General features: G+C 42.6%; 1 protein-coding gene across 1 annotated transcript; it reads right to left on the reverse strand.

Annotated features, from left to right (window-relative positions):
* Window positions 1-1628: 1628 nt before the first annotated feature.
* Window positions 1629-14798, reverse strand: SKA2 (spindle and kinetochore associated complex subunit 2). The gene is made up of 6 exons (XM_080630036.1): window positions 14729-14798; window positions 7332-7421; window positions 6390-6566; window positions 4899-4976; window positions 3473-3512; window positions 1629-1727 (listed from the first exon to the last, which is right to left on the reverse strand). Exons 1-6 carry the CDS (start codon window positions 14759-14761, stop codon window positions 1717-1719), a joined length of 429 nt encoding a protein of 142 aa, XP_080486162.1. The 5' UTR covers window positions 14762-14798; the 3' UTR covers window positions 1629-1716.
* Window positions 14799-15388: the final 590 nt, after the last annotated feature.

Below are 15388 nucleotides of genomic sequence, written 5' to 3' on the forward strand. Positions count from 1 at the left end.
CGTCCGCCTTCCAAGACTTGGGTGGTGCGCTCAGAGCCTTTGCCAGTGAAGACTGAGACAAAGAAGTCATTAAGAACCTCAGCCTTCTCCAAATCCTGGGTAGCCAGTTCTCCCAATAGCTTCCAGAGAGGGCCGACGTTGTCCTTTGTCTGTCTTTTGTTAGCTACATACCTATAGAAGCCCTTCCTGTTATCTTTCACATCCCTTGCCAGATTTAATTGTAACTTGGCCTTAGTTTTCCTGATCTGGTCCCTAGCTTCCTGGACAACATCCCTGTATTCTTCCCAGGCCCCCTGTCCTCACTTCCATCTTGTCTAAGGTTTTTATATCATATATAAGGATTTTTTATAATCCGTGAGCTGCAGTCCCTGGGGTCCCTCTTTTGGCAGCCAGTCCCATCTGCTGCACTGGCAGTGAGGAGCAGCCCTGTGGCTGCCAGAACCCTGACTGCCCTGTGCAGGGCCTGGGCAGCCGGGGGCTCTGTGCCTCCTTCTCCCACCCGTGCCCTGGCAGCAGGGCTCAGTGGCACCTTGCTCAGTGCCACCTCCCCTCAGGTCCTGTCCTTCCCTGGGCTCACCCTGCTCAGTGGAGAAGGGTGCAGCCAAACAGGCAGAGCCGGGGCCATGCTGCCAGCAACGTGCAGGTCTGACAGAGCAATGTGCACAGGGCTGGCTGTGCGGTACCTGAGTGACACGCTGCAGGAGATCTGTGACAGTGACTAGGGGCAGTGCTGTGTGTGCCGGGGCTGGTGGGGCGGGGACAGAGCCTGGGCAGCGTGCTGCCATGCGCTGTCCTACTCCAGGGAACATCTCAGGGGCATTTGTTGTATTCCTGAGCAGCAGCTTTCAGGTGACCCATTTGTCCCACCTGACCAGGAGAAGGGATGGCTGGGGCTGGCACAGTCTGGAAGGGATGCCTACAGGTCTTTGCACACCAGCAGGTTTCAGCTCTGCTCTCTTTCCTTCTGTTGCAGCCCAACAGCTTTTGGCAGAAGACAACAAACTCCAGGTCTTGTCCCTGGCAGTTCAGACCATGCACATCCTGAGCTGTACAATGGTGTGGCCAAGATGGGGATGGTGGTTGCGGGCGCTGTGCAGCTGGCTCTGGAAAGCCAGGCAGCAGTGAAGCTCTGCTTAAGAAAATGGCTGGTGGAAAATGTTGCCTAAATGCTTTCTTAGGTCCCCAGTAGGACAGATGCATTAAAGCATTGTCACTGTCCCCTGTTCCTCCAAACAAGTCAACCTGAACAAGAGCAAGCAGGGAGATCCTTACCAACACTGAAACACTCTGTCTTCAATAGCATTATGAGTGCAGTTCTCAGCCCCTGGCAAGGCAGTCCTCCCAGCATGAGCTGAAAAGCTGCTCTCTGCTTCTCAGCAGAGGCTGCCAAGGGCTGCAGCAGCAAACATACCCTAGTAGAATGATAACACATCCGGAAGGGGTCTGGGAAGCAGCAGTGTCATGGTGTGACATGACCCAGTCCCTTATCTCTGGCATCTGCAACAAGGACAGAGACACCACAGCAATACTTCCTTGTTAGTAACCCAGGAGCAATGACTGAGATGCTTCTGTGTCAAATGAACGTGGCCCAAGCCTTTATTCACACAACCAATTTAACATTTCCTTGTTTGTCAAGTTCCGCAATAGCCAGTTCTTTCAAGATTTGTATTCTTGAGTCAGTGGCTTTCATATTCATCTTGTTCATCTCCAAAACACTCAGTGCTCCCCTGTAAGAGAAAAGCAAATTATTCAGCAATATAGGGAATCAAACACCAGCTCTGGCAGAAAAAGGCTGAAAAGAACATCCTATTTCCTGAACTACTTTTGCAAGTACTCTGTAAATCTCAGCTTATTCACATTTTCTGTCCTGCATCAAACTGAGAAGTCATTTGCTAATCCAACCCCTGGGCTAAAGACACAGTTCCTGAGTTTAAGTTTCCTTCATTTTAACATCACCCTGCAAGAAACCCGCAGCGCATGTGCCAGAGAGGACTCAGGCTCAGAAGGTGGGAGGGGTTGGTGCAGGGAGGGTAGGGTTTGGGGCCATGGTTTAGCATCAGGGCTTTGCTTTCCCAGTCTGGATGCAGATTCTGAAAGCTAAAAGGCTTTGGCAGTACAACTGTGTCAGCAAAAGCTTCCTGAATAGACCCAGTTTTGGACATCTGTACACTGAAACCAAAAGGGAAAAACCTGAAGAACCTGACACGCAGCTTTGAAAATGATCAAAGCATTCAAGTCATTTTTACACAAATTCATTTAGGGGGGTTTGTGTGGTGACCTCACACTTTGGGGCATGTACCTCACCACGAAGTGTGCAGGGGACTAAAATCAAATGATGAAGTTATAATATAGCCATGAGGGGTTAACTAAGCTGCTTTTGTTTAATTTGAAAGGGCTGAATTTCTTTACAGCTTATGAAATCCTTACGAATGGCTTTAAGTCTTATCTGTTCTTGTTTACAATGAAGTGGTTCAATAACTCCCTGTACAAATTGTTCAAGTTTGCTAGTTTAACAGTACTTCTGATAGTTCTTGGTACAGTCAGAAGTATTTCCTCAGTTAATGGTTTGAATTGTGATTCTAAAAATAGGGAAATAGAAGATACTTGTTTCTTCAGAAATCAGACTTTTGTTGCTTTTTAAGAAACCCCTAAAATGTGTCTAAGGGAAGATTCTTCAGCAAAAGGAAGAAGAAAAGGATGATACTCCCTCCAAGCCATCACTGTACCTACAGACTCAACAAAAAATCAAGTACTTCGAGATTTGATGTGGAGTAACAAATCTGGTCTGTCAATGACTAGTTGGTTGTTTTGGGGGTTTATTGTTTGTTCCTTTTTAAAGGATTAGGAAAATTCGATTCTATAGGTAGGGAGGAGCTATCTCTGTAGTAACTGCTATTTCTGTACTAAGACTGGTACACCCTTTCTTCCAGACCATAAACACAACAGTAACTACTTCAATCCCATCAAAAGCAAGGAAAACTCCCAGAGACATGGGAACTGTGTGTGGAATGTAACTAAGGGGTCAGGTTTTTATATTAAAGTCTAAATTCTTCACATAAAAGCAGTAGTTACTAGTGCTTGAGAGTGAAAATGTTCAGTGAATTTACTGAATATCATAGGCTATATGTTTCGTAAATAACAAGAGAAACTCTATGGAGGTCTCAGCCTGTTCCTCCTTACTGTGAGATTTGCCCCTCTGGTACCCAGGGTTAATACAGCTTTTATTTGTCAGCTGAAGTTATTTACAGCATCTGCCTTTTCCAGAAGTAAAACAGTTGAATTCATTACTCTCTGATTCTAGATGGTAACTTGGTATGTTTAAATAGTACAGAACTATAAGAATTCAATATTAGAGATGGAGGTCTTTAGAGAGTGATATTATCATAAAGCTTACCTCCTGGGGCTGGGGGTGTGGGGAGATTAGTCAAGGGGGGGGAAAAACCAACAGGAAGATTATTCCTTCAGCACTTACCTTCAGTTGAGGCAGTGCTTGTAGATCCCGAGAAAGATGGCTAAAACCAAACAAGATAATATCAGGATTGTCGGAATTTTGTTTAGAGATTACTTTTTACAATTTCATTTCTGCAGAAGTAATCACATTTTACCACTGGATAAACAAGGATCTTGCAGCCACTGAAGTCAGCAGTAAAATCTTAGGCATTAAAGAAACCCTGCCTTCAAACAAAAGGTATGCTTAAACCGAATACAGAAGGATTTATATGCAAGTCAGATGAGCCTCTTCAGCTTTCTCTTTGCATTCCAGTATGGATCTAGCTGAAAGCCTGGCACATGCAGCAAACGAAAAAGATGGCTTTCCTATTCTCAAGCAGCCTTCAGAGGCTGACAGCCCTGACGAGCTGAAGGTAGCTGTATCTAACTCCCCATAGCCAGAAATACAGCATGGATGAAAAAATACCAGAGTCCCTTTGAGACATTTTGCCATTCTTTCTGCCTTTCAGCAAGCATCTTCAGAATATAATGATGACATAGGGACTGATATCAATTAAACTGGTCTCAACAGCTGCAGGATATAGCCACATTTTGCACTGGTTTAAGCCATCTACATGTGTGCTTGAGCATTAAATAAAAGTCAGATAGTGAGAGGTTTTATCAACATAAGAGAAGATATTTACAGATAGTGAATGAAGTTGTGAGATACTGGACAGCTTTCCTGCCAGCCAACTGTGGCAATAAAGGGACAGAAAGCAAGGAATCCTGTGAAAGAGGAGTACTGGGCAGTGAAAAGACATGTAGAAAAAGACAAGGTCGATAAGATAATTATACTCTATTACCCTTCTTAAATATTTTGCTTTTAATAGGAGTCACAGACCCAATCTTTGCAGATAATTATATTAGAGGTTTGTGCTTTGAGTAGCTATGGGAGAATATCTGACATTTTAACAAGCATTATTTTATATCTATGTTCTACTTCATTACAGTTAGAATATACTTATTATTCCTTATATTCCAAAATTTATTTAGTATTTTACAGGAAATTAGATTCCTCTACATTTTGGTATATGTTGGTTTGAATCAATTGAATTCTTTACTCCTATCCAAAGGCTTCTTAAATAATGCATTAACAGAACAATAGGATCAACAAGAGCAACCAACCACCTCTCTGAAAAGAAATATAAATGTATCCCAGTTAAAAGGTAAGGGGAACAAAGTCTTCCATCAAAGCCAGTTTTTTCTTTGTGGATAATTTCATTGTAACAAATAATAAAATTAATCAACATAAAATAAAAAGGTTTGTTAGAAACTGCAGTCCCATTTCTGGAAAAGAAAAAAATAGTCCATTCATTGGAGTGGTATTAATACAATACCCTTCTGACTTAAGATGAGCTACACTCAGGATTAATGGTTTCTGGAATACAGACACTCTGTGGCCTCATTACCTCTTCCACTAGCAGTTCAGCAGTTTGGCAGGTGAACTGCAGTGCTGCAGCCTGTTCTTCTGCTGACAGGGGTAAGCACTAGGAAAAACAAACAAACACAGAGAACTCTGATACTTTCAGTTCCTAGGGTGATGATATTTACAGAAGAACTCAATGTCTATGTAGCCCTTTCCTTAAGGAAACTAACAGTAGACTCCTACTTGCCTTCAAATGAAACTAAATCTACAAGCAAAGTATTTCTGAAAAATCCAGCCATAGTATTCCTTTAACATCAGTACTATACATGATTCAACAGAAAGAAGAAAAATTATTCAGTAAGAACTAGTATTTCACTTAAAGACTTGAATTTCTCCTTAACAGTTTAATCCATCTTTGGTTTAGGATATATACAAAGTACATGAAAATCTTTATCTAAAAAGTCTAAATAAAACTCAAGAGACAAGAGTCTTCCACTTTAACAAAGTCCAAATATGAAGTTATTCTTGGCAGTGTAACCTTGGAACCCAGGCAGAGAAAATATCTTCTTTCTGTGGCATAACTACTGTCTTTTAAATCATTATAGAGTACATTTTATCTATAAAACTTACCAGTAACCTCTCTAGAGCTTTTGACAGATTACAATCTTGAGGCACTGTCATTAGAACATCTTAGTGAGAGCTGAGATCTGGGAATACATTTTAGTCACACCAGTTCTATCTTTGCCACCAGACTATCAATTAGCTTTTTTGATCTAAATTCCCTTATTTGTAAAGGGATGGAACTAATGCTTTCACAACCTCTTCGAACCTGTGATGAAGCAGTGCCTGGAGATCACTAACACAAATGTTCTGTTTGTTACTGATTTTTTTTAATAGGCATTATACTGAGAAAAACTTACTCTGTCCTAGAAGCAATTCCACTGCAGATGTTACAGTGTGTTGGCTTTAACTTACTTCAGACAGCAAAAATACATTTGCCACTTAAAAGCTTTTTTGCCTTTTGAAATTGTTTTCTCTGTCTAATTTCTTTAAGGTGGCTACTTAAAAATATGTCAGTATAAAACTGGGACGTAGCTGTGCACAGAGGCATCAGTTGCTGTGAAACTATTCAAATGTGTGTCACACCATTATCATGGAATCATTTTGGTTGGAAAAGACCTTTAAGGTCATCAAATCCCAGCGTTAACCCAGCACTGCCAAATCCACCACAATATAAGCCAATGCCTTAACTGTAAAAGGTATTATAACAAAAGCCTGAAGAATGATGGTATTACTTCAACTCCAAACTGCATACCATTAGCTTAACTGTGGAGTGATGAATCAGGCTTGTATTTTACCAAAAAAAGCTCCAGTCTTGCAAACATTTCTTCTGGTAAGGTTACTTTCTAAAAGCCTTCTAAGAGTCTCCACATGTAACAGTTTCCAATGCAACTACTTATGTCTATGTAAGGGTTACACAGACACATGTTCATTTACAGGAGCGAGACACAAGGGATTAAAATGAAACTACTACCTCAAGACCAGCATGTTGCTTTAACACCCGAACTATCTTCATTGTGTTCACTAGAGCAGCACAGATGCGCCTGATGGATTCTCTCTGCTCTATGAAAACGTTTTTCATCTGCATACACAACATTTTGTAACGAGATTTCACCACTGCAATTTCTTCCAAGAGAGCAACTGGATTTTCCTATGTAGAAATTAAAAGTATATTTAAACTACGTAAGAAGAGAAAATTAATGTGGCCCATACAAATTAAAAATGTAGGCATTAGAGCCACTAAAATAGAACATTAAATGACCCTTTACAATAAAAAGTGTAGCTGTGAGGATGTTTCATCTATACATTTAATCTTTCATAAGCAGAAATGATAGTGTTAATAGAACAGGATAACTCTGTGGTTCCACAACAAATGCAGGAGGATGAGTTTACTGTGTTGGTGAATTTTAATGGTTTGTCTGGAATAAATTTGGGACTTCTACCTAAAAAGATTATTTTCCACTACATGTAACAACACATACTGAGACAAGGACTTACTTATAAAATCCTTTATATGATGCCACTTATTGTTTTCTTCTTCCTATCATCTCTCCCTCAAATCTGAATTTAGTTGTTACTCATAAGGAAGATTATCTTTGATCTCAAAGCAAGGGTGTGTTTTAGCTCAGACTGGAATCTGTCTCTCAAATTTAGGTGTTAACTCTAGTACTCATTTCTCAAAGCAGAACATGGGAGAATTTCATGATACCAAGAAACCAAAGGGGTTTTGTTGGTTTCTGCCCTGAATTCATATTATGTCAGTTATCTTGATATACAACACAGGAAATATAACAAGAGCCTAACAACTAGATAAAAGACCAGCCACGTATATTTTAGGATTAAAGAAAATTACCCATTTATTACTAACTTCATACAAAATGCAATAAAATCTATGAATTTAATCTGAGAATACTACCTCTGGTGCCAGATCATCAGGAAGACCTTTCAATATTTCAAACTCCAGTCTGTGTCGAATATAATCCAGGTCAGATTCTGCCTTCTGGAACTAAAATATTTCAGATCAGCCACAGTATGTTAAAAAACAAAAATTGGAGACAACCCCCAAATGTTTGCCTTTCCTGTATTTCAGGAAAGCAGAAGCCAGATGCCTCTGTTTTAATGGCTTGTGCAGTATACAAGTTTCTATTCCTCCAGTCCATTCCATTAGCTAATGTCTGCCAATTATACTGACACACTTCTAGCCTAAAAAATATAAAGCAATAAACTTTCAGACTTGACAAAAACTCTCACATGTAAGAATTACATATGCACACACACACTTCTACTAATTTTACCCTCTTTCTAACCCAAATGTCCCAATTGTTCTCTTTGCATCTTGTCGTCAGTACCTTTTTCCTGCAGCTCTCCAAAACACATGAAAACATTTTCATCTCCTAATTTACATGCCTTTGCAATGCCGAATGTCTCAGGATGAAGTTTTTAAGTACTAGACCAAAGGGGCAAGTTCTATCAATAGGAAGAATTTGATCTTCACTGAATGCAGGAGGTGTTTGATTTTTTTTTCCCTCCTAAGATACTAACATATTTTCCATCCTTTTTTAGAGCTTGTCTTGGCTAGTTGCTTTTCTTTTCAAACCCTAAAAGTTCCGTTAGCAAAACTGCAATAACCAGTTATTTAGACAGCAGAGATTACGCATACGTGTTCAGGATCCAAGCATATCAACAGAGATATTATTAATTATATCAGGAATGCATTCTCTCAGATGATTATAATACATTTCATTATTCCCCAATAAACTAGATTGACAAACAGATAATAAAATTGATAACATCACATTTCTTTCCATGGGATAAACAAGCCACCAGAGAATTATCTAATCACCTTGTAAAACAGTCTGCTGATAGCATTATTACTTAATTAATTTTAGTCTGCAGTTTTAATATCTATTAAGGACTTCTGCTTTAAAGAAAGGCAGTTTTCCCAGTCCACAAACAACTCATGAACTTTTTGGCATCACAATTTAGTGATTGTACAATCACAGAAGAGACACTGATGAAAGCAAGTTAAAAATAGTTGTAATTTACTTCACTCAGTTTTCACTAGTTATCTTGAGGTTAACCCTGAAGTCATCATTACAGCTCTCTTAAGGATCACAGTAGGGCTGTATTTATTGAGTGTATCCCAAAGTACTGACTGGCAGAGCTGTAGAGGCAGCTAAAGTGCCAAGTTTCAGTAGTGTTCGGATGTAGCCTCTAGTCAGACCAAAAGGATGTTTATGTTTTAAACATCAGCCTTTGGATCCACCTTCAGGAACTGCCACTAATACCTTTGAGAATCTGGAACTTGAGATAGCCTGAAGGAATAGTGCTCGATCCAAGGTATTTTACAAGTAAAATCCCCTTTCTGATGTAGTGAAAAATGTATGATTTTCCCTAAACATACACACCTTCAGTACATTCTCAAATAATAGCTTAAGAAAAGGCAAATAAATCTAGTAAAGACCTTGAGCACCTCTAACTGAAAGGGAAAGCTGTCCCTACTATGCCCATAACTTACCATCTGCCCAACAGAACTCCTTCCCATCTATGCCCCAAAACCCAGTTATGATAAAATGCAAGAATAAAACACTTTTTATTACACTATGTGTTTTTAAAGAGTCATGAGGGATTTTTTTCCTAACTGCTCAATCATTGATGTTCTCCTCCACTAGCAAACATTTTTAGGTTTTCATTTCTAGAGGCAGGTACGCCAAAACGATAATATTTTGCTTTTCTCCAACTCCTCCATTTGATTACTCTTTGGAAAAGCAGTTTACTATTTTAGGAGAAAGCAGACAATGAAGATGGGTGGCTCTCAAATTTATCCATAAGATTCTATTCCTGAAATGCTCAGTACTGGTAATTTGAGATTTACAGAAAGACAGTAAGGCACTAATATCCTGCTACTACTATGATTCAAGGCACTGAAAATGGAATGTGAAGCTGAATGCTTATCCATCAGAAGGCTGTAATTTCAACATTTGTGCTTAATGAAAACACTAACACAGCTCAGTATCACTGCGTTCTCCCGAAAGTATATTCTAAAAGAAACAATATTTATTAACAGCAATTTCAAAACATGCTTATAAGCACTGCCATACGCAGTTTTAGGGAACATACCCCTGCAAAAACATCACCTTAATGTTGTAGGGTAGCACCATTCCTATGATGAGTACTGTACAACACACACAGAAATTGCAGGTTTTGAAATGTAAATTTGTAATTTACTCACAGGCTTAGGAAAATAAGTGTCAGAAACCGTGAGGTGAGACTCTGCTTTCAGATGCTTTGACAATACTATTGCACTGCTAGCTGTGAAGTACAGTAGTGCAATAAAGTCAGAGCATTCGTTAGCAGCAAGAATTCCGTACGAGTTATCAGTAGACTCAAAATATGTACCTGAAAAAACAGGTTGAGTCAGACAGTGGTTTCTGTGGATCAGGGAGAATTGGATAAGGTTAATGTTCACCAAATACTAAGACACACAAGAACTCACATATTTCAGGGCATTACTAATATTCATAATCCCTCTCATGCCACTGACCAACAGGAGGGGAAAACCACCCAACAGATCTGTCAGAAACTCCATTTCAAACAGTTTGGTTCTCTTTTAACTGGAAACTACAATTCTGAGTTTATTTATTTCTTAGATTTGCCTCACAGCAAGCAAAGATTCTAAACTGCTATCAGACAGATGTTATTCCACTGCATTAGAGGGAACACTTTCTGGATACCAGAGTTGATTCTTTGCATTTGCAAGTGTTGAATCACTTTAAAATGCGCTTAGACACACACTCATTTCCCAACAGTGTGGATATACTTTACCACTGAGGCTACCAGACGGACGTCAGAGCACCATCAGAGGGGGGGTGCATTTCATAAATCTCAATAAAGGTGTTTCTTTTTAACAAAACAGTAACTTTACATAAAAAGTTGGAGAACTCTTAGGGTTTCGCGGTGCAAAGACTGTTAACAACAAAATGCAAAAAAGCAGTGGGATGGAGTGGAGAGAGATGGATGGTTGCTGATGCACATAGAGCAACAACTTGAGCCAACTCCACACCTGTAACATTTCTCCAGAGCACACCATAGGACATAGGAATGCTACACAGTGTTCTTTCCTCTTTGTAGGGCACTTACTTCCAAGGAAAAACACACACAGGAATGATGGTATTTGTAATTAAAAGACCAGTTAATGCTTCCCCTTGGCAAATAACTAGAAGACAATGAGTGAAAAAAAAAAACCAAACCAAAAGAAAAGAAAAGAAAACAAAACAACCCGGCAATCCCATTCTACAGTTGTTTTGAGAACCACCTTCTGGTCTCAGACAGTGGCTTCTGACTTCTAACTGTAATAATAGTAATAATGAGTAACGTAGATAGCATTGCTGGCCAATGCCCTTTTAACATTGCACTGCTTTTTGTGCATGATCACTAGTAGTACAACATAAAAAGGGCACTGGACAGACACCACTCAAAGGAAAAAGTAGGTCCGCTATACCAAAACCACAGGGACAGAAAGTAACTGGATTGCTCTGAATGAAGCACTCCCTGCTCATCTGACGGTTTATCCATTTGTTGTCACATTTTACTAAATGGATGTCCACAGAATTTCTCTCAGTGCAGACTGCCGAAGTGCATACTGGAAGTCACCAGCTCAGGGTATGAAGTCCTGAGCATTAAAGGTTAATGGAATGGTTGTACACAAGCATACATTTGTCAGCAGTAACTACCATGTACTGTATTTTCAGGAGAAGCCTGACTGTGTCTGTTGAAGCTGTTGGAAAGGTCTCCAATCCCAGCTGCCTTCAAGGAACACTTGTGCAGCACAGTCTCAGGTGCCTAAGTCCCAGTATTCTTAGTTAAAGTGTTAATAAGTCAGCTTTACAAAGTTTTGCATAATGAATCTCTGTGGATGTCATGGTTCATTCCACTCTGGTTACTGTACTTTGAGGAACAGTCTCAAATAACCATTGATTACCTAGTATTTTCATATACATTGTTCTTTTTAAGCTCCTATAAATTAGTTTATCCCTAAACTAAACAAAAAGACTAAACCAAAGACTAAACCAAAGCTTCCCATGACATGCATGTCAAAACCTCCGGGGAAATAAGAAGTGCTATTTTATCACACTTCTGTGGAGAAAGCTGACTTCACAGGAAATCCGGGAAGAAGAAACAATAAGCAGAAGGAAAAGCAAGCAACACGAAGCTGTGATGTGAGACATAGCTGCCAACGTACATACTCTGATTAAGTTAAACAATGACAAAAGGGACTATTACACTTTTGGATGAGGTTTGTATATAGGAAATTAACAAGTGAAATTGTTTGAGATGTATTTAAGGAAACACACTTTTTTTGAAAACAAACCAAACTAAACCAGGTGCAGACACAACCGCCTTGTGCCACCGGCAGTTGCAGTGGAAGAAGGCAGCCAGGGATACCATCTTCCATCATCTGAATGAAGAATTGACACAAGAATCAAACAGAAAAATGTCAGACTAATAGGGTGAAATCAAAACCAATTTGTTTTTCAAATGGGTTACCCAAAGATCTGGGGTAGTTAGAACAGGGTGAAAGACCAAGCTATAGTCTCCACACTTTTGGAAATCGCTATGTGCCATTTGTGTAGATAATTGACCCAAACAAGCTCTCCACCTTGAAATAATCTGCGCAATAATCATATTAGTCTACTCATAGAGTAGATCATTAAGACAATGTCCCACTACAGTCTTCTTCCACTACTATATATAAAAGCCCCTCCTAACTTTAACATGGGCCCAAATACCTTCCTATTTACATGACCTAAAATGAGAACTGCTTGAAAGTAAGACTTTCAATAACACACATAAATAAATTATAATGTTAAATAAATAAATAAATACCAACATCTAACCTAGGTATCTCTAAACAGATTTCTAAATTATTCTTTCTAAACCAGGCTTTTAAATAAATAATACTAATAAAAGATATGGGGAGATCAAGTTCAGGCTATGGGCAAGGCTGAGGTTTTGAATTTGAAATTAGAATAATTTCAGAGCTCTGACAGGAATATAGCATGTCACTGAATTAAAATACTGTCTATTATTACCACTCTGCGTACTCTGTGATGACTGCAATTGAGTAGCCGAAGAGGAAGAAAAATAACGCCACCTCCTCAAAACCACGGCTTCTTCAAAGAAAACGCAAGACAAGACACACCACCTTGGTTTTAAGGTGCGGTAAAACTGAGAATTAGGCAGGACAGTTTGAAATCTCTGCTCTTTCAAATAATGCAGGCATTTTGGTGTTTATTGAATTGTTACTTTTTATTTCCTAACTGAAATAGAATCACAGAATCATTTAGGTTGGAAAAGACCTTTAAGATCATTGTGTCTTACTGCTGCAGTGACATGCAGGTCACTCCCTGAGTGACAAAGGCAGAACTAGCTCACGTTTAGACAATTTTCAGCCGATTGCTTCTTTTCAGACACCAAACCCTTCCCTGCCTCCCAACTGAGCTTTAATAGTCACATTGTGCTGGAGAAGTGACAGTAAACTAAATACGTTTAAACACAGAGCACTGAGCTGCACAACAGTTTTGTGTATTAAGGTCTAGTGCCCATTAGGTTAAGGGATAATGTGGATGTACAATATTCCCCGCTGTGTTTTCCCAGCATTCCTCCTATTATTTTCTCTTGAATATTCTGCTTTGGTAACGTTACTGTGTACAGGTAACAATCAGGAATCTATTAACCTCATTTTTACTTATTTCTTAATGAGAACTTGAAACCAAGATTGCCAGCGGATAAAAGAAAAAAACAACACAGAAATCTCTATTGTGCTATTTGTGCCTGTATTGAATAATGCACTTTTTTCTCCATGAGGACACTTGTGGTTTATCAATTAATTAAGTCTATCAATTAATTAAACTTATCAACTACCTAACACTGCTGCTACTACAAATGACAAGAAGAAAAGTTTTGTAAGTTTCCAAGCAAAACCAAAAGGAGCACCATAGTCTGGAGAGCTATGGCAGTACCAGCATTTTAATTTATGTCAGGATTTAGGAATAGAAAATACATTATCAATTAAGGACTGGATGCATAAAATATCCCTGAAGCATTTTAACTAAAACTAGAGTGTAACCTAATTACATTATAGGGAAGAAAAAACGAAGATCAGGATTTGGAGGAGGCCACAAGGAACTTGGCTGTTTAAAGGGCCAGTTTTCCAGCGCCTCCCAGCATGTGAAAGCACAGCAGAGTTTGTGGGGTTTTTTTATTCTTATTATTTTTTCGCTTTGCCACGTGCGGGACAGGCAGAAAGGCGGTTATTACATAAGGCAGCTCAGCCTTGCCCGCAGGGGCTGGCTCCCAGAGCTCCCAAATGAAGCTAAGCGCCGTGCAGAGCTGCGGGACCGGCTTTAGGAAGAGCCGCCCCCGCCTCAGGACCGTACGCGGCCCACTCCCCACACGCCCCCCTCCTCAGGGTGCCGCAGCGCCCACCCTCGGCGCGGCTATGGGGGAGGTTCCCCGGCTCCGCTCCTGCCGCCAGCCCCGCGGACCTGCCCTGCTCTACCTGCCCCGTCCTCCCGGGCGGAGGTAGAAGCAGAGTCCGAGACACCGGCGCTCCCGGCGGGCAGCTATCCCGGCGGCAAGCCATCCCACCGCCCCGCCCCGCTTCCCCCCCCATCCGGGTGCGAATGAAACAGCCCAGCGGCCTCTCCTCCCCCGACACCCCCTCAGGGAAAATGGTCCAGCCCAGGTGAGAGCTCCACCCTCGCCCCCCGCTGAGACAAAATGGATTAGTCCGGCAGCGCTCCGCTCCACACCGCCCCCCCCCCACCCCGCCGCGACGGGGAAATGAAAGCAAACGGGACCGGACCGGCCGCGCCCGCACGGCGAGCGGTAAACACCGCCGGGACTGCGCGGAACCCGGCCCCCTCCAGGTGAGCGGGAAATGGCCAGGCCCTGCCCCCGCGCCGAGGGGGTGAATGGAGCGGCACAATCAAGCCCCGCCCCGCTCGGGGAGGGCCGGGGGGGGTGGTGAGCAGAATGGACCGGCCCGGCCGAACTTGCCTGACCCGAGCGGCGGGCGGCGGGCGTCCCGTGGAGGGCGGCGCGGGCTCCGCTCAGGGCCCGGATGGAGCGCGGGCGCGGCTGGGGGCAGAGCGGAGGGCGGCCGCACTGCCCTCGTGCCTCCAGCCGCGCCCGCGCTCCGCTTTCCCCCCTCCATCAGGCGGCAGCCCGGTGCCTTCCGAGGCGCTCCCGCCGCCGCCCCGCCGGCCCCCGGCCCGGCCGCCCCTCAGCCCGGCCGCCGCCCGGACTCACCATGGTCTCGAGCTTGGTAACCGCCGTCTCCATGTTGAATAGTTGACATTCCTCAGGCGGCGGCGGGGAGATCCCCACCCCCCGCTCCTCAGGATGGGAGAGCCGGCGGTCCCCATTGGGCAGCTGTCACTCGCCGCTCGTCTGTCATTGGCTAGCCTCTGACAGAGCGCTCTCGCCATTGGGTCGGGAGGAATGTAAACCCTCTCCGAGGTACGGGGGAGCTCATTGGTTGGTAGAAAAACTTCAGCTACTGATTGGCTAGGTGGGGGAGCATCGTGAGCCTTTATTGGTCCAGAATGAAATCTGGCAGCGGATGGCTGGAGTAGGGGGTGCAGCTCCGCAATTGGCAGAAAGTAGAGCAGTCGATTAGCCGCGGTCCGTCTGTGGCGAGGCGGGGCAGTACGGGTCCGCGGAGGGAACTGGAGGAGGTAACCGGAGTTCCTCCGCCTTGCAGCCCCATTGGCCTTTCCCAGCTGAGCGGTGTCCCGCAGCTGATTGGCGGAGCTCCAAGCCTTCACCCAATGATGGGTCAGGTCTCCCCGCGATTGGCCATTCGCCGCTCCCGTCGAGCCCGTCGGCCAATCAGCGAGCTGCTAGCACGGACCGCGTGGGACGGGACGGCAGAGAGGGGCGCTCCCATTGGCTGGGCTCTGCGCGGGT

The sequence above is a fragment of the Psittacula echo genome (genome assembly GCF_963264785.1).
Source record: "Psittacula echo genome assembly, chromosome: 15".
Taxonomy (NCBI): Eukaryota; Metazoa; Chordata; class Aves; order Psittaciformes; family Psittacidae; genus Psittacula; species Psittacula echo.